General features: G+C 47.9%; 1 protein-coding gene across 11 annotated transcripts in view; it reads left to right on the plus strand.

Moving 5' to 3' along the window:
- LOC142785261 (rho GTPase-activating protein 190-like) overlaps positions 1-19,557 on the plus strand; it is a 155,926-nt gene that overhangs the window by 93,196 nt on the left and 43,173 nt on the right. For all 11 annotated transcript variants that reach the window (XM_075883689.1, XM_075883692.1, XM_075883695.1 and 8 more), the window contains exons 12-14: positions 1,321-1,442; positions 8,470-8,610; positions 11,359-11,467. In XM_075883689.1, coding sequence (XP_075739804.1) covers positions 1,321-1,442; positions 8,470-8,610; positions 11,359-11,467 — 372 coding nt within the window. The remainder of the gene's footprint in view (positions 1-1,320; positions 1,443-8,469; positions 8,611-11,358; positions 11,468-19,557) is intronic.

A 19,557-nucleotide genomic window follows, 5' to 3' on the forward strand; every position in this document is an offset into this window, starting at 1 on the left:
CCACAGAGGCTGGATCCCAGGAGTCCCTGGGCTTGGACACAGGTGACGCAGTTTGTGTGTTGATGTGCGCTTTTGTGTTGTGCTTCTTTTGCTGCTGGCTTTTTTTTTCTGTACACTGCGGGGCACTTGCTGAAGGCATGTTAATTCTTGAACACGAGACATCGTCAAAAACTAGTGTTTCGACAATCAGTCTTGTCTCCTTCAAAGCTTCAACTTGACAACAATTTTTGAAATTAATGCGCTGCTTGCATTCAGTTGCACAGTTAGATCGGGCCAATTAATGTTGATTTGTAATACCGGGTTTTGCAAATTTGCTACAGACATGAACACACACACACTCAAAAAGACAAGCCACACGCGCTTCAGGTTAATGTTTACGATATGCTCTTCATAAAATGGTATTGTATGCACTTCCTGCTATAAACTTTCAGTTGAAGCAACCACTTGTGGCCTTCTTCTTTTTTTTTTCTTCAATGGTTATCACACATATGTGGGGGTGCAATGGCTATTGTAATAACAAAAGAGGGGAAGAGCTCATTTATTTTTTACAATAAAGTGAAGAAAGCACAGGGGACAATAATTGTTGTTTTTAACACTAATAGCAATATAATGTGAAATAAATTAAATTTAATGAAATACCATCCCTTTCGTTAGTGGGGCCCTTACTCAGAGCTTTCATATTATGCAGTTAGTAGATTGTGTGTGTGTTTTTTTTAACCTCTATTTTATTTTGTAGCGACGCTTCCTTAAAAATTTTCACTTTAAAATGGTCCTCATGCCGCCTGATTCATGACGCATTGTGTCATGGTTGATAGTGCCACTTCATTGGTCAATGAACAGCCAGACAATTTTACGTTCATGGGCATGTAGAGGAAAAAAATGCTTTGTTTTGTCATAAGACAAGGATAGTAAAATGCCAACTTCCTTGCATTGTAGGCATTGTCATAGCTGTTGTAGTCACCACACCTTGAAAACTGGTTCCTCTTGAAAAAATAATGTGGTTTATAGAAGAAGTGAGTGTAGCTAAAATTATAAAGGAGATCAGAAGAAATAGCAGGTCGCAGTTGTTACATTACCTTGAGAAAAGGAACAGGGGTTCGTTAGACCAACAGAAAGTGGGTCAAAGAAAACAAACAGCTCTTGAGGACAGACAGCAAAGGTATTGCGGAGGACTCCAATAGGCCGACTGTGATAAGTTGAACTTGTCTACATGTGGCCAAAGCAATTTCGCGCCTTTGTAATAAATACGAGAATCGGTGCGGTCCTCAAAGGAGCAAAATAATCCAGATGCTGATCTTGGACCCATTATCCTCTCTACAGGTGGGGGCGTGTGGGCAGACCCGTTTCCCTATGCGGGACGGGGTGACGAGTGGCCAACACCAGAGCTCTACTACCAGAGGACGGGCTCCAAGCAAGCCCCTCCCCTCAAACCCAAACCAAAGGTAGGTCATTTGAACATGAGAATGGTGTCACAGAACGAGCGCTCAAAAAGGGCGCGCCGCCAAATTCTCGCGACGAAACGCCGGAGTAACGCCTCAAGGTCAACGATAAAAGAACAAAAAAAGAGAAAACAAACATCCAAGGCTCCCCGGGCGCGCGACTCTCTCCCCTCGGAAGCGTGGATTCGCCGACGAACCTCCTCACCCCACATTGGCGGCCGAGCAAGCACTCGAAATTTCTAGAAGGAAGGGCGTGTTATGCCGGGTTGAGTCATCTGTCGGGGACGGCCCTTGTACAGTCTCGCGCCTTCCCCCAGCCTCCGCTGCGCATCGCGCCGACGAAATGATGAGAACTTTCTGGAATGTCGCGCGGAAGGTATTTAACCCAGCAGCGGAGATGAGAGATGAGGAGAAGACGGAAGTTAGCGCCAGAGCGCGTAGGGTATCCCGCCGTGTAGTCGGCGAAGGTTTTGTCCGTTGGGACAAAGCAGGAGAAGACGTGAGGTTTCCTGGAAGAGAAACTTCGAAGGAGAAGATGGAAGTTAGCGCCAGAGCGCGTAGGGTATCCCGTCATGTAGTCGGCGAAGGTTTTGTCCGTACGGACAAAGCAGGAGAAGACGTGAGGTTTCCTGGAAGAGAAACTTCGGAGGAGAAGACGGAAGTTAGCGCCTGAGCGCGTAGGGATTCCGCCGTGTAGTCGGCGAAGGTTTTGTCCGTAGAGACAAAGCAGGAGAAGGAGATGATTTCCACCTGAGGGGTGACGACTCGAGCTACAGGCAAGAGTGTGTGTTTACCGCTATCGAGCGAAGACGCGTGGCAACAGCTTCGTGTGTGAAGCCGACGTGTTTTCGGCGAAGAAGTTTGAAGCTTGGAGAGTGGCCAATTGAAGACGCGAGGTTTCCTGGAAGAGAAACTTCGGCGAGGTTTCCTGGAAGAGAACCTTCGGGGGCTGCGGAACGACAACGCGGGACTGTGAGTGAGTGATTCTCGGAAGAGTATCATCCAGACTTTTGTTCCAAGAACTTTGGACAGGATAGGTTTTCTATCTCGTTAGTCTTTAAGTGTCTTGGTTGTTCAATGCATGCGACTGCATTGTAGTGTGTATTGTTGTCTGTGTCCGTTGTTTCGAGTGTGGCTGATTGTACTGTGTAGTACGTTGTTTAATTGGTGACATATTGTACTCAACTATTGTGGAGTGTGCATACTTGTGTATTGTTTTCGATCTGCCATTAGTGAGAATATAATTTTGTTTGTTTATCAACTCTCGGCTCTGATTTGCTCTTTGGGCCACAGCCGGCATCCGCTGGCGCGCCAAAAAAGACCACTTCTAAATTGTCCACGCTTTTGTGGTACGGTTCGGGGGGCCGATATTTCGGCCCTTGGAATTAGCCCGGCGATTGCCTCTCTAATTAACGGGACCTGTGTGACAATTATTCTGGCGTCCGCCACACAGGACCTTTTGGTGCACAGTGTGTCCAAAGTAGTGAGAAAGAGCCTCGAGTGTTGATAGTGCTATCGGAACGATTTTGTGTGTTGTTCAGTGTTCTCGTTAACGAGTGCAGTGGAGTGTTCCGATAGACTGATTTAGGCAGATACTTTTTGCACGCGGCAAGACTTTATTTGCGAGACACAATGGATCTCGAAAAGTTAGTCACTCTTGGTGAGAAGATGGGTCTTTCTGGCGCCGAACTACAGAAGTGGGTAAGCCAGAAGGAGAAAGAGGCAGCTGAGAGAGCCAAGGAAGAAAAAGCAGCTGAGTTGGAACGAGAAAAGTTGGCAGCCAGAAGGGCGAGAGAAGAAAGAGAAGCGGAGATGGCTGAAAGGGAACGGCAGCGGCAGCACGAAATTGAACTCGAGCGGCTCCGTTTGCAACAGCGAAGCGAAACTCCCGTCCAAGCTAGAGTCGAAAGCAGCGAACGGGAAGATCATGGCTTCCACTTGAACCCAAGCAAGCTGCTCGTAGCGTTTGATGAAAGGAAGGACGACCTTGACGCGTACCTTCACAGATTTGAGACGATTGCAAGAAGCCAGAATTGGCCGGAACATCAATGGGCAACTGCTTTGAGTACTTGCTTGAGTGGTGAAGCGCTCGGTGTGTACGGTAGGCTGACGCCGACTGATGCAGCCAACTATGCAAAGGTGAAAGCTGCTTTGCTGAAGCGATTTAGATTTACCGTGGAAGGATTCCGGGACAGATTTCGGACAGGAAAGCCAGCTGATGGTGAGACGGCTACGCAGTATGCCGCCCGACTTTGCCATTATTTCGACAGATGGATTGAACTTTCAGGGACAGCGCAGGAGTACGATGAACTTAGAGAGCTCCTAATTCGAGAACAATTTCTTACTAGTTGCCACCCAAGCCTGTTGCTGTACTTGAAAGAGAGGAAGGCTGAGTCACTTGAAGGAATGCTTGAATTGGCTGATCAATTCTTTGAAGCTCAAGGTGGAACTAATTTGGCTAAGGTCAAGAAGGAATGTTCCGAAGATTCGAAAAATTCGGCACCCGAACAAAAGAAGCGTGCACCGGAGAGTCTTCCGCGATGTTTTCTGTGTAACCGAGTGGGTCATCGCGCGAGCAACTGTCGTACTAACTTTACGAGCCCTACGGTAGTAAAATGTTTCAAGTGTGGTCAGACTGGGCACAAAGCAGACGCTTGTCGTAACGGAGTGAGTCAAACTCACCAGGTATCCTGTGTGCAAGCGGCACCGAAATCCGGTAATAATTCCGTCACCAATGGATCCGTAGAATTGCAAAATGGGGAGAAAATTCCTATTGTGGGTGCTGTAATGTCAAAACAGCCAACCGGTGTTTCGAGGGGAATGCCAACGCTGCCTGGAAAAGTTGCGGACAAAAAGATTACGGTGTTAAGAGTTACCGGCAGCTCCACTGTGATCGTGCGGAGAAATCTGGTACGGGAAATGAGTTAACAGGCAAAACGAAACCGGTTTGCCTAATTGACCGTACGGTTCGGATGCTTCCCAAAGCAGAAATTGAAGTTGAAACCCTGTACTTCAGCGGGAAGGTTACTGCTTTATGCATGACGACCCCCCTGTACGACCTTGTCATCGGAAACATCGACGGGGCGCGAGGACCGAATGATCCGGAATGCTTGGGAGAAGACCCGAAGATAGAGCCCTCGCCAACCCAGCGGCCGCGAGATACAGTGGAGGAGCATCCCGTGACGGATCTCACTAGAGCCCAAGGTGAAGCCGCGGCGCAAGAGACAGCGAATGAGAAGATGATCGAGTTGAATGAGTTTACGTGCTGGGCAGCTGGACGTACGTCGGCACGACCTCAACCGACAGACAGTGTAAATGTGACGGAGTCGGCCAGCCAGGTCCAATGTCGTGACATGAACAAGCGGGTGACAGGATCGGTTGAGTGTTATCACCCGTTAACAGTGTCAGAAGTGACCACGATGGCTGAGACGCCGCCTCAGACCCCGTCGTTGGAAAAGGCTCGCCGAAAAAGAACCAGGAAAAACAAGAAGAGATCGAGCGAGCACCGCAAGAAAGGACGCAAGCGCAGCTCGAAATACACAGGATAGGTGCTGAGGTGGAATCAGAATGTGTTTGGCAGGGCTGAGTGACATATGTTGTGTTAATGTTCTTGTTATCCTGTGTCACAAGTGTATGTCGAGCGAGTCAAAGTGTTCTGTGCGGTGATGTGATGTATAGTGTTGTATAATTGTTGTAAAGACAGAACTTTGTACGTTTGTATTGTTTGGAATATGTGATGGAGTGTTGCATTCATGTACCTGTGGCTATGTTTCATGTGTTGTGGAATTGAATTACAATGTACAATTGTATTGAGCGATCTATTGTGAATGTGAAGTGTCATGAGCGATGGATTGTGTTACAGTCTTTGAGAGTGCGTGGTGACTGTTCGCGCTCGTTTGTGTGGTTTTCAATATTATGAGATAATATTCTTAAAGTGGGGGACAGTGTCACAGAACGAGCGCTCAAAAAGGGCGCGCCGCCAAATTCTCGCGACGAAACGCCGGAGTGACGCCGCGAGGTCAACGATAAAAGAACAAAAAAAAAAGAAAACAAACATCCAAGGCTCCCCGGGCGCGCGACTCTCTCCCCTCGGAAGCGTGGCTTCGCCGACGAACCTCCTCACCCCACGTCGGCGGCCGAGCAAGCACTCGAAATTTCTAGAAGGAAAGGGGCGTGTTATGCCGGGTTGAGTCATCTGTCTAGACGGCCCTCGTACAGTCTCGCGCCTTCCCCCAGCCTCCGCTGTGCATCGCGCCGACGAAATGATGAGAACTTTCTGGAATGTCGCGCGGAAGGTATTTAACCCAGCAGCGGAGATGAGAGATGAGGAGAAGACGGAAGTTAGCGCCATAGCGCGTAGGGTATCCCGCCGTGTAGTCGGCGAAGGTTTTGTCCGTAGGGACAAAGCAGGAGAAGACGTGAGGTTTCCTGGAAGAGAAACTTCGAAGGAGAAGACGGAAGTTAGCGCCAGAGCGCGTAGGGTATCCCGCCGTGTACTCGGCGAAGGTTTTTTCCGTAGGGACAAAGCAGGAGAAGACGTGAGGTTTCCTGGAAGAGAAACTTCGGAGGAGAAGACGGAAGTTAGCGCCAGAGCGCGTAGGGATTCCGCCGTGTAGTCGGCGAAGGTTTTGTCCGTAGAGACAAAGCAGGAGAAGGAGATGATTTCCACCTGAGGGGTGACGACTCGAGCTACAGGCAAGAGTGTGTGTTTACCGCTATCGAGCGAAGACGCGTGGCAACAGCTGCGTGTGTGAAGCTGACATGTTTTCGGCGAAGAAGTTTGAAGCTTGGAAAGTGGCCAATTGAAGACGCGAGGTTTCCTGGAAGAGAAACTTCGGCGAGGTTTCCTGGAAGAGAAACTTCGGGGGCTGCGGAACGACAACAACGCGGGACTTTGAGTGAGTGATTCTCGGAAGAGTATCATCCAGACTTTTGTTCCAAGAACTTTGGACTGGATAGGTTTTCTATCTCGTTAGTCTTTAAGTGTCTTGGTTGTTCAATGCATGCGACTGCATAGTAGTGTGTATTGTTGTCTGTGTCCGTTGTTTCGAGTGTGGCTGATTGTACTGTGTAGTACGTTGTTTAATTGGTGACATATTGTACTCAACTATTGTGGAGTGTGCATACTTGTGTATTGTTTTCGATCTGCCATTAGTGAGAATATAATTTTGTTTGTTTATCAACTCTCGGCTCTGATTTGTTCTTTGGGCCACAGCCGGCGTCCGCTGGCGCGCCAAAAAGGACCACTTCTAAATTGTCCACGCTTTCGTGGTACGGTTCGGGGGGCCGATATTTCGGCCCTTGGAATTAGCCCGGCGATCGCCTCCCTAATTAACGGGACCTGCGTGACAAATGGTCACCCTCATTATAAGGTACAGGGCTTGTGGATCGAAACAAGGTCATTTAGGGATAAGTTACATGCGCACTTCCGTCTATACAGTCGTCAGTTTGGCTCGTATGGGCGTAATTTCAACTCGGAACACACATCACTGACAACATTATCTTTAGGGACCAGATTTGTTCATCCTATGTGGCCATTTCGAGCAATTGCATGTACAGGTTGTTGTACTAAAAAAAATTTGATGTTGTATTGGATACCATGAGTAGTGTACATGTGCTGTCGATTTGGGGCAATGTGTTTCCCTTTATCAACAGCACAGATGTTTTATGACCTAGTGGGTCATGCAGTCGTTGTGATGCTTGCATGCTAAAACCCAAGTTGGCCATAGTTATTGTAGAGTCCTCCAGTGCAGTGGGCCCTGTATCTTGGTTTTGACATCTAAAGCTTCCAGAATTTAATTTTGTTTTTACTTGATGCGAGCTACAGTAAAACCTGTTAATTCAAAGTCACTGGAAACTCGAAGAATCTTTCGAATTAAGCGGGTTTTCGAATGAACAGAACATGCAAGAAGTGGGATGCAAGAAACATCAAAATATTGAAAGTAGTCAGAGGTGGTCATTTACTGTGCTAGTTCGCAGCTTTAAGGGCCATGTTTTCTCACAATACCTGGGCCCGATTTTGCCGCTAACACAGGTCAACAGCGAGCAACGCTGTTGCCAGCGAAAAAAAAAAAAAAAGTCTGAAGGCCAGTTAAAAAGTGTGCCCGCAGAAAAGAAGACGTACTTCACTGCAACACAGTGGTGACACGTAAGCAGCATGTCAGTTACTCCTTGCAGCGTTGGCTCATCGTGATACAACCATTCGCCCATTCTTTTTTTGTAAAATAAAAATTTAATAATGACCAGTGTGACGGAATTCGCGATAGGTTTTGGCTGAAAACCATGTTTTCGAAGTGGCAGTTGCAAATAGGAACTCTGCCATTAGCGCAAGTGCGCAAATTGCCAAAGTAACCGCCAATCGGAAGTTCGCATCCATCGTGAAATGAATCATGCAGACCTTTATCGGTTTTTTTATATTACCAGAAAAGATGGGTTAATCATGATGCGCAGACGTAGCGAGAAGCATGCGATGTGCTGCCCACATGTCACTTCTGTGGTGCAGTGAAGCATGTCCTTGTTTCCGCAACTGCGCATCTTAATTAATCATAAGAGGGTTTTTTCTTTCTTTGCACTGGCAGAAGTGCAGTTGGGGTGCTTAAGTTTTCACTCATCAGTACCACTGCGCTGCATTGCCTTGTGACTCCGAAAGGCCGCTGTCTCCACGGATTCTTGGGGAAATTGGAATTGGGAATTGACACATGGCACCCAAACTTTTTGAATTGACCGGACTGGTGTTGACCGCCACTTCAAATTATTCACTCAAATTTATATTGCAATATATGAGACTGTAGAAATCCGAAGTAAGCGAGAGTTTGAATGAATGAGGCTTTTCTGTATATCAGTCCAAGATTGAAGGAAATAGTGCTGAATAAACAGATTGAAAGTGTGACAAACGTGGCACTTGATCATGCTTCGTAGTGGTTTCCTTCCAAGTTCAGTGATATGTTGACCAGTCCCAATCTGTATGCTCTTAACGTACTCCGCAAGCGTTATATGAGCACAATACGATCCTTTCCTGTTCCTGCAACAGGGCCATCACCAGCAGCAGCCGGGAAAACTGAACCTGCGGCAATTCGACCACCTAACAGAGGCCATCAGCAGGCTGCAGCTTTCGGGGCCAGGTCACAAGCCTCCTCTCGCACTACCGGACGAAGACACTCCTTCACCACAGGTCTGTGTAGCAGGCATTTCATTGCTTCGATGGCAGTAGCCTGACTTCGCTCATTGCTTTTGTTGGAGCGTTTAGTTGTCGAGATCATTTTAAGCCCATTTGAACTGAAGTTGTGGTATGTTTAATATTTTGACAAAAAGCCCAACTTGACGTAGGCTCTTTGGCGAATGTTCAATGCATCATAACTTTTGTTCAAATGTGTTTAGAACATCCATTCTTGTTTTTGTGTATTCTGTCCTCATTTTAGGTGATATTTATGTGCTTAATTGCTTTGTAACTCTCTCAGTCTAGGCAAACATTTCTCCCAAAAACCTAATGAAACATTTCATATTTTAAAAACTGCACGTTATACTACAAAAATAGTTGCTTACAGTCAAACCTCAATATATCGAACACGGATATATAGAATTATTGCCTATATCGAACGGTTCCTATATCATGCGGGAAATCGCATGCATTATTGATTTTTTATTTCGAACAAAATTTGACATATAATGGATATATCGAACTCAGCCACCCCAAACCGCCCGCGCTCCATTGACAGGCGGCGAGCTTTCCCGCAACTCTCGAAAATAGCGGTAGAGCGGCGGGCGTTTACGAATGCTGCACCAATGCCTCTTCTAGAAGATGCCTGTCGCATGAGAAGAAATCCTATATTTTAGAATGTTCTCGGTCGCTAGCGTCACCTGTGGTGGACGGTGCGACAACACAACACTTTGCGTAGCCTTCGAAATAGCGGTGTACAGTTGCAGGTCTCGAACAACTCTCGACTGCCGCGCCCCTGTGGGCCGCAGATGAAAAACGCTTAGCTGGTACCGCCCGCTGCCGTGATAATAGTCTTGGTCGCGAGCGCCACCGCGCGGCGCTTGCTCAGAACTGAAGGCAGGCCAACTCCGCTGGGAGCGCGAGCCATTCCCCAGGCATTGTTTAGAGGAGGCGTTGGCTGCACACATTGATGGCGCCGAGAGCGCCACTTTAACGTAGCGGCGTACGCGCGCCGCAGCCTTGCGGTAGAGGTTCTTAAATGAGGAAAGTGAAAAGAAAAGCGCGGAGCTGTTATTGTCTTTCAATACGAAGGCACCGACACGGCCTTGCGTGGGGGAAGGGGGAGTGGGAGGTAGGAGGTAAAGATTGAGCAGGAAAGTATAGGAGGGAAAGGACGCAGACCACTGTCTCGGACGTGGCCCGCGCTGCCGCCGAGAAAGAGAAAGCAGTCAGGCGAGCCAGCATGGGCGCGCCATGTGCGCGCTTTACACCTGGACTCACGCCGCAGCCTTGCTGCTTGCAGTCGTTGCAGTCTCTATGGTGTCAACGGCACACTGTGCACTTGTTGCAAGCTCCTTCCCCGTAGCATCGGCAGGCATCGGTCCTTGTGCTCGCAGTGTTCTTGCGTTCAGAGTTAGGCCTGTCGCGCGCTGTGGTGCGCGACAGGCCTAACTCCGAACGGCGGAGCTCACGGATGTGGAGATCGTCGCCGAAGCTACTGCTGAGCAGCCAAATGAACACTCTGCCGAGGTGGATCCCGCAAGCGCTGATGGTGCCCCGCTCCCGATATCAGCTAAGGTCGTAGCTGCCTTGGCCCTTGTGCGCCGCGACTGCGGCGCGATTGAAGGCACCGGCCTATCACCTATGGATCGCCTGGACTATATTGAGGACACAGTCGTCAAACACGCCATGGCCAACAAGAAGCAGGCTACTCTTTTTCGATATTTTAAACCAACACAATAAATACTATGTTTGAATCTTCAAGTGTGTATTTACTGCACCACGCTTGAACGGTTCGTTGGTTGTTTTCAGCAAGCTGTTGACGCATTTTTTTCGTGATTTTTTATATCGAATTCTGGATATATCGAACTGTTTCGCGATCGCCGCGCTGTTCGATATATCGAGGTTCGACTGTGTTTGAAATCTTTGCAGAAATATGCATAAACTCAAAAGTTTCATCTCAATCGATATAGACTTTTAAAATATTTTTCAAGACCCGTGTCCTCCTTGTTTGGTGTAATGCAGGTAAAACGACGTACAAAAATTAAGAAAAAAGGGGGTGGATATGTAAGCTAGAAATATGGAGAAGAAATGAAAAAGTTGAAATAAGAAATAAAGGGAGATAGAAAATGAAAAAAAAAACAGCAAAAGAGAAAAACAAAGAAAGAAAAGACTGAAGAAAAACAAGGAAGACTGCCCAGCTCTGCATTTCCTTGAATCTGAGCGCCCCCAAAGCAAAGCTGCAAGTCTCCCTTCCAAAGTCTAGCTACAACGAAATTTTACTTTAGTTACATGGGCATGAATAAGAAACGTTTCAATTGAAACCCTCTTGCCAAAAGTGTTGGGCTTCTTAATGTTGCAACTTGTACCAGGTGGCTATCACCTACATTTTTATTTGTGTGTTGCGGGAAGCTGCAAGTGGCAACCGATATCCGAGCTGCACTTTCTTAATCATATGTCATGGCTCCAAAATGGAACAATACCTGCTCACTTGTGTCTTTTGGGGGTTTTGAGAGTCATTAAACACATCAACTCAAAAGTATAAAACAATGCACTAATAATGTCGTGCGCATGTGTATGCGCATGCCGTGTTTATAAAAAAGGGCTTTCTGCATGGCCTGACACTTTTTTCAATTTGACCTGTAAAAAACATCTGGTAGGCAGAAAAGTGATTTTCTCACGTTTCTGCAGTGGTGCCTTTCAGGGTTGCCTTGAAATGTCGACAAGCTCGGTGTTTAATGACGGTGTTGTGGTGACATGCAGGAGGCGGTCTATGGTAGCGGTATGGAACGAGCGGCTCTTCTTCTGCCAGAGGGCAAACACCGGGTGCGCTCCCTGGCCCGTCGGCATGCCAGCAGAGAGCATGACAAAGGTCAGTGAACTTTGTCTCGTGTGGTGGAGCTGTTTTGTTGGAGCCTTTTGAAATTATTGAACCCAACCAGACAGGCAGTTCGCATGAAACGTTCAGCTTTATAAAGGGGCCATGACCCGGTCACTCAATAATTTAATTCTCAGTGGAAAATAGAAGTAAAGGGTCTGTTGTGGCTATACAGTGGAACTTCGAATATACGACTTTCAGGGGACCACGCAGAATCGTCGTATAATCCGGGCATCGTATAATCGAAAAACCAAGAACCAAGACAACTGATGGTCATTGCTGCCCCACAACAGTTGTCACATAATGCGTAAGAAAGTCCGCAGCACAAATCTACGCTGATCCGATGAAGGTAGATTAAATTACTTGAAGAAATGACAACCACGCATTTTATCGGAGGTGTGAACAAATCTTTATTCTCACCTTTTAAAAATATCTGTGATTTTTTTCTGCAAGTTTGCCCAGCCACGATGCATCAGCTTTCTTTCGAGAGCTGCGACATCTGGCAGCAAGTCGCTGATCTCGTCGTGCGCGCAAGCAAACCGCCGAATGTTGTCGACGTAGCACAACACGTCTGCGTACGTCGGAACGTACGCACTAGCCTCTGCAGTGTCATCCATCTCTTCCTTGTCGGATGTTCCCGCAGTGTCAGGACGCACAGTTTCGATAATGTCATCCAGCGACACTGCACTGCACACTGCAAAGTCGTCGTCGGCACCAACATAGTCCGCCAAGGATCCAGGAAGCTCCAGGTTGCCGAACTCTGGTAGCGGAACCGGAACTAGCTGCTGTCTAGGCCTCTGGTAGCTAGACAGCAGCTAGTTCCGGTTCCCGCGGCTGTTCCAAACGTACCGTATAAATCGGACTATAGATCGAGTGGGAATATGGGAATATAGGTCGACCCCCCCCCCCCCCTTCCTAAGTTCAGGTTACCGAAAAAGGAAAAAAGAGGAAAACAACCCAAAACTGCGGAACCACATTTATTTGTGAACTGGGCGCTCCCCACCCCCATCATCGGAGCTCCCCTCAACCACCATTGCAACTGCTCCTATTCATCCGACGAAGCACCACTGTCTTCTGAAGACGAGAGTTTGTCGCTGGCCGCCTTTTACAGTGCGTCGTCTTCCGTGCCATCCAGCGAGTTGCTGATGCAACATTTCTTGAACGCTTTTTCCACAATGGAATCTGGCAAGGAAGCCAGGCGGAAAGCACCCAGCCACAAACAGTCGCAAGCAGAGGCCTCTGCAGGCGGCCCATCGGTGTCTTTGGGTTGTCACCGGACATCCACTTTTGGTACTGCAGCTGCACTCGGTCCTTGAACGGCTTGTTTAGCACAACGTCAAGCGGCTGGAGGGTGGACGTCATACCACTTGGTATCACAGCGAGGTCCGTTTTCCCGTTGCTGAGTGCGCGTTGTACAGCATCGGTTAAGTGACCACAAAGCGCATCCAACACCAGCATGCTGCGAAGATGCAGCAGTGCACCTGGCCGATGGTTCCACACTACTCTTATCCATTCGAGCATCATGGTCTCGTCCATGTATCCCTTTTTGTTGATGCGAAAAACAACACCAGGCGGGAACACTTCCTTCGGCATTGTCTTGCATTTGAAAATGATGAAGGGCGGAACCTTTCTACTATCTGCCGTGCATGCCAGCATGATGGTGAAGCGAGAGTGCTTATTGCCCGTGGACAACAGCTTCACATCCTTGGCGCCGCTCTGCATGATCGTGGTCCGCGAAGGCATATCAAACCACACGGGTTTCATCGGCATTGCCAATCTGCCCCATCATGTAGTCGTTCTGCTCCTGAAGTCTGTTCACGAAGTGCTGAAAGTTTATAAGCTTGTCTTCAAACTCCTCCGGCAACCTTTGACAGATGGATGTGCGCCGCCGGAGAGAAAATTCTTTGCGTTGCATAAATCAACGCACCCTAGAGTTCGGTGCGGGAAACTCTTCTTTCGTGAGCCCAGCTTCTCGAGCGAGTTCCATGACTTTCTTGCGAATGGTATCCACAGTCACTGGCAGCGAGCACGCACAAACTTCCTGCAAAAAGTCCACTAGCTTATCTTCCAGCTGCGGATGAACGGCACTTCATCCACGAAACGACATTTTTCGAGGATTGCACATCTGCAGCTTTTCTTTCTGCTCCCTCCAATAGCGCACGCTTTTTTTCGATACACCAAAGCGGCGCTAAGCAGCCATATTCCCATTCGCTTCTGCGAACTCAACAACATCTAGTTTAAACGCAGCTGAGTACTGCCTCCTCGTACCGCTCTTCATATTCAGTGAACGAAAAAAAAAGACCACTAAAAATGCAGCGCAATGTCAAGCGGAACGAAAATTTAGAACAAATCGGAAGTAAATCACGAACACAAAGAAAACAGAGAGAGAGAAAGAAACAGCCTGCAATTAGATTTTGGTGCGGATCTGGCCCTGTCTGGCTTCTCAAGCACATGCAAGCCACATGTTGCCAGACAGTGGCACACTTTCGCCTAGACACCGCTATATATGACGAGGGGTGACTTTAGCTTATTATTTCATTGAAAATATCTCGACCTATATTCGGGTTTGTACAGTAGACAGGTTCAACAATCGCCGTACAACACGTCCGGTGCAACGACGCGAAATCTAGTGAAAGTTATCGCATACTAGAAAGCGAGCTCAAAATTATCGTGCCATGTTACCTGCTCACAACTGTCACTACAAAACCACCCAAAAGAAGGCAGAAAACAAAAAAAAAAAGACCCCAACGGAAGTGCGCAGTGCAATGCGACTAAGCAAAACGAATGCACTTCGGCTGGCTCTGGACAACGTTGGCTCTGGCTAGCTATGGCCGACAGCGTGTCGAAAAATTGAAGAGGCTCTGTGGTGGCAGCGGTGGCAGCGCAGATAGTGTGCTAGAACGTGCGGAGGAACGAACCCAGTTCCTCGGTTTTCCGACTTTTTTTTCATCCGGCCGCAGTGTACTTGCGTGGCAGCCTGCGTGCGTCATCGTAGGTTTTTTTTTCTCGAACAGTCCAGTCAAGCGTCGTGGGAGGCGGGGCCGGCGTGAAATTGCGTCGTAGAATTGAGGTTTTCAATACATTAGTTCTATGGGGGTTTTGCCGGGTCCAAGCTAATTCGTCGTAAAACGCAGGTCGTCGCAGGACCGGACGTATAATCAAAGTTCCACTGTACATACGAAAAAAATAGACAGCAAAAGAATATTTAAATGCTAAATGTCATATTTACTAATGTAATTTACACACCTGTAATATTTTGCCCACTTTACTAAAAACAAAAAGATTACTAATTACCTTGCATATTTTGCAATCCTGACGCACTTGAGCAAGCACATTGACATGCGCACAAAAAGACTGTGGGTGTTTTGCACAGGCGTGCCTTGCCGAGCAGGCGAGTGTGGTCAAACGGGCTGCGAGTGCAAAGTCCCTTCTTCCGAGCACGTCCCCTGATCTAGGGTCCATAGAATACCATACCCGAACACTCAAACCTGTTGACGAGTCACTGGAACTTTTCGAGCGTTAGCCTTTCTCTATTTCCCCATCTCCACCACCATGAAAATGCACGCTCGCGCCATGTCATGGACAACTTTCTGCATTGTAGGCGTGCGAGATCCCGTCGACTGCTCCCCTCGTTCTCTGTGTCTGCGCTGCAACACACGCTTCGTGGATTGTTTCGCCATTCATCTTTCACGGATTTACTTGTTTCCTTGTGATGGGCTACAATAATAATATACACGGTGAAACTAAGGCTCGGTGTTATAAAGTTTTCCGAAGAAAACAAGAACTGTGGTGCCGCCAAGCACTTTAGCGTGGAGTTTTTCAACGTACGACGATTGCCACGATAGGTAGGGGAGAAGTCGGAAGAGTGAGTGCTTGCCAATTCGTTTCCTGCCATTGAAGATTGAAGAAGGCCTTTTTGTTTATGTGTGAACCCGTAGGTCCTCTGGTATCGCCGTGTTGTGAAAGCTAGTTTCTTTTATTAGCAGTGTCGAAAAGGGCTTCAAGAAAATGGGGCATTCAAATGTGCTCGACGGAACCGAGGACAATGTGCTTTGAGAGGTTGGCGACAGCGGCCTCAACGATGACTCCCAATTGTACCTCTCGATCTGTGATTCCGACTAGACTGCGCGTGACCGGATTCGTCTGGTTAAAGCACAAGCTAGTTTTGCTAAATAACCCACTGCACCTTGTGCTTAAACTATTTTCTTTTTTTTTTAATGTATATACTGCAAGTGTTAGGACTATAGCACATTATTTCATTAGCACTTACGAAATCCCCGCGTAATTCGTGCACCCCCTTTTCAGAGCCCCTATGTCGCCGAAAGAAGTGCACAAATTATGAGAGTAAACGCGATAAGCTCCCAAAGTTGCTGGCTACAGTCAAACCTCAATATATCGAACACAGATATATAGAATTATTGCCTATATCGAACGGTTCCTATATCACGCGGGAAATCGCATGCATTATTGATTTTTTATTTCGGACAACGTTTGACATATAATGGATATATCGAACTCAGCCACCCCAAACCGCCCGCGCTCCATTGACAGGCGGCGAGCTTTCCCGCAACTCTCGAAAATAGCGGTAGAGCGGCAGGCGTTTACGAACGCTGCACCAACGCCTCCTCTAGAAGATGCCTGCCGCATGAGAAGAAAAACTGCTGCCACACCCTTTCTCTCCTTTGTTTTAGAATGTTCTCGGTCGCTAGCGTCACCTGTGGCGGACGGTGCAACAACGCAACACTTTGCATAGCCTCCGAAATAGCGGTGTACAGTTGCAGGTCTCGAACAACTCTCGACTGCCGCGCCCCTATGGGCCGCAGATGAAAAACGCTTAGCTGGTACCGCCCGCTGCCGTGATAATAGTCTCGGTCGCGAGCGCCACCGCGCGGCGCTTGCTCAGAACTGAAGGCAGGCCAACTCCGCTGGGAGCGCGAGCCATTCCCCAGGCATTGTTTAGAGGAGGCGTTGGCTGCACACATTGATGGCGCCAAGAGCGCCACTTTAACGTAGCGGCAAACGCGCGCCGCAGCCTTGCGGTAGAGGTTCTTAAATGAGGAAAGTGAAAAGAAAAGCGCGGAGCTGTTATTGTCTTTCAATACGAAGGCACCGACACGGCCTTGCGCGGGGGAAGGGGGAGTGGGAGGTGGGAGGTAAAGATTGAGCAGGAAAGTGTAGGAGGGAAAGGACGCAGACGACTGTCTCGGACGTGGCCCGCGCTGCCGCCGGGAAAGAGAAAGCAGTCAGGCGAGCCAGCATGGGCACGCCATGTGCGCGCTTTACACCCGGACTCACGCCGCAGCCTTGCAGCTTGCAGTCGTTGCAGTCTCTATGGTGTCAACGGCACACTGCGCACTTGTTGCAAGCTCCTTCCCCGTAGCATCGGCAGGCATCGGTCGTTGTGCTCGCAGTGTTCTTGCGTTCGGAGTTAGGCCTGTCGCGCGCTGTGGTGCGCGACAGGCCTAACTCTGAACGGCGGAGCTCACGGCGCAGCTCACGGATGTGGAGATTGTCGCCGAAGCTACTGCTGAGCAGCCAAATGAAGACTCTGCCGAGGTGGATCCCGCAAGCGCTGATGGTGCCCCGCTCCCGACATCAGCTGAGGTCGTAGCTGCCTGGGCCCTTGTGCGCCGCCACTGCGGCGTGATTGAAGGCACCGGCCTATCACTTATGGATCACCTGGACTATATTGAGGACGCAGTCGTCAAACATGCCATGGCCAACAAAAAGCAGGCTCCTCTTTTTCAATATTTTAAACCAACACAATAAATACTATGTTTGAATCTTCAAGTGAGTTTTTACTGCACCACGCTTGAACGGTTCGTTGGTTGTTTTCAGCAAGCTTTTGACGCATTTTTTTTGTGATTTTTTTATATCGAATTCTGGATATATCGAACTATTTCGCGATCGCCGCGCCGTTCGATATATCGAGGTTCGGCTGTATAACCCCGCCCGCCTCTAGCTTATGTCATGTTGCCATGGTGCATGTGACATTGTGTGCTGCATTGAGTGAGGCTGTCACCATCTATAAAAGTTTGAGCTCTTGCAAATTGTGCAATATTAGTGCCAAGCTGAACAAATCTGAAATTGCTCATTTGCACGTACAGCTGAGCACAGATCAAAATCATTCACCGGAAAGTGAGACGCCCGCACAGCAAGCAGCTTTGATTGATATTGATTGATGTGTGGGGTTTAACGTCCCAAAACCACCATATGATTATGAGAGACGCCGCAGTGGAGGGCTCCGGAAATTTTGACCTCCTGGGGTTCTTTAAACTGACCCAAATCTGAGTACACGGGCTTACAACATTTCCGCCTCCATTGGAAATGCAGCCGCCGCAGCCGGGATTCTATCCCGCGACCTGCGGGTCACTCAGAGTTGAAAGTAAAGCCTTTTTTCATTGCATCAACAAGTGCAGTCTTTCAAGGCTTCTCATCCAAAAAAACAATTAAAAAATGTTTTTTTTTTTATTTTCGTACCTTAAATTCTGAGCAGCCTCCCCTATGGTGAAAGATAATCTGACAATATATAGAGAGCAGCCCTTGCTAGGCTGCAGACCATAGTGAACTAGAAGAGATGTAGTGGCACAAACAGCTTCGCACAGGCTACGCGTTTGCATAGATGCCTTCAGATGGTGTCTCTGCAACTTTTCATACCAAGTCACGCCAGTCTATGGTATGCGCGAATTTTGCTCCCGCATGAACTGCAGATTTCGATATTATCAGTGCTGCTACCTACACACACCAACCTTGCACGTGCGATTACTCAACATGTGCACATTTTTGGTTGTGAATGTGCTGGTAAATCAGTTACTCGCAAACATTTTGTCATGTAAAATGACTTTTTGAGGACCCAGATTTTCCAAAACTTGCACCGGTGTTGTTTCTTGTGGCACAGACATTAAGTGAATGAAACATTCTGGACACGATGACGGTATTGATCAGTTTTCAAGGTAGTCCGCAGCACCTATATTCTGTTTCACCACTTTGGTTCAGCACTACCAAAGCTACGGGTTGTAAGAAAGCAACATGCTTGCTCAGTGAAACATGGTCTCAGATGGATGGATAGAAAGTCCTTTATTGAGAAAAAAAAAGGGGGGGGAGGCACAGGACCTCTGTGGGGATAATCAGGACTTTCTAACTACACTACTAGTTCACAGTGTCACGGGTTTTACACTTATTGTATTCACCATCATCGGTACAGAGGTGATATAGGGTCAGAGGCCGCAGAGGCCGCTCTGACTTCCATATTGGGCAAATAATAACTGCTTGTCCGGGTCCGTAAGGAGCGCTTCACGATAATTTGTGGTTTGCAAAGCTTGTATGGTCATTCGCCCTTTTTCAAATCTAACACTGCCACAGTAAGTAATGAAGGTCTGCGCGGCAACGCAGCCCGCAGTGATTGCACGTCACTGTCGCAATGTCCGTTTGTCGCCATTTTGCTAAAGAGTATGGTGTGTATGCGGAATTTGCGTAGACCTTATTAATGAAGACTTCTTGGGAGCGTGAAAGCTTACATTTGCAGGAAAATAGGACTGGTGGGGTAGTCCTAGATGCAAGTTCCCTGAAAATGGTAGGGTTGTCTAAAATTGGCATTTGCTTTGTGTGTATTGCACTTCATCAATACACGATATGTTTTTCTTCATCGCATTTATTTCCTACGCATTTAATTATTTCTCTTGGTTACTGGCAGTAACTATGATTACAAATCAACATGGTAGCCCCCATGCATAAGCAACCGCCCACTTCGATCCGAACTTGGTCCTGCTAAACGTCCACAGCGCTTACAGCAAAGCCGACAGCGCTGAGAGCAACAAATCAATGATGAAATCAGCCATCGATTTGAGTTACGTTCCGTTTTGGTTCTTTCCACTCGCCTCTCGCTTAAGGGGGGAGGTGGCTTTGAAAAAAAACTGTTTTGTTTGTTGACCTACAGCAATGAAATATGGCATGCATACTCATAAGTGTCTCGAATAGGGAAATATGGAGTTTCATCATGATACCTTCAGTAGTTCTCAAGTCGCATAATGCTACATGATCCAATTATATGGTCTGCTCGTGGAAAGCCTAGCGCTGCAACAAAA

This window comes from Rhipicephalus microplus, unplaced genomic scaffold, assembly GCF_043290135.1.
Source record: "Rhipicephalus microplus isolate Deutch F79 unplaced genomic scaffold, USDA_Rmic scaffold_20, whole genome shotgun sequence".
Taxonomy (NCBI): Eukaryota; Metazoa; Arthropoda; class Arachnida; order Ixodida; family Ixodidae; genus Rhipicephalus; species Rhipicephalus microplus.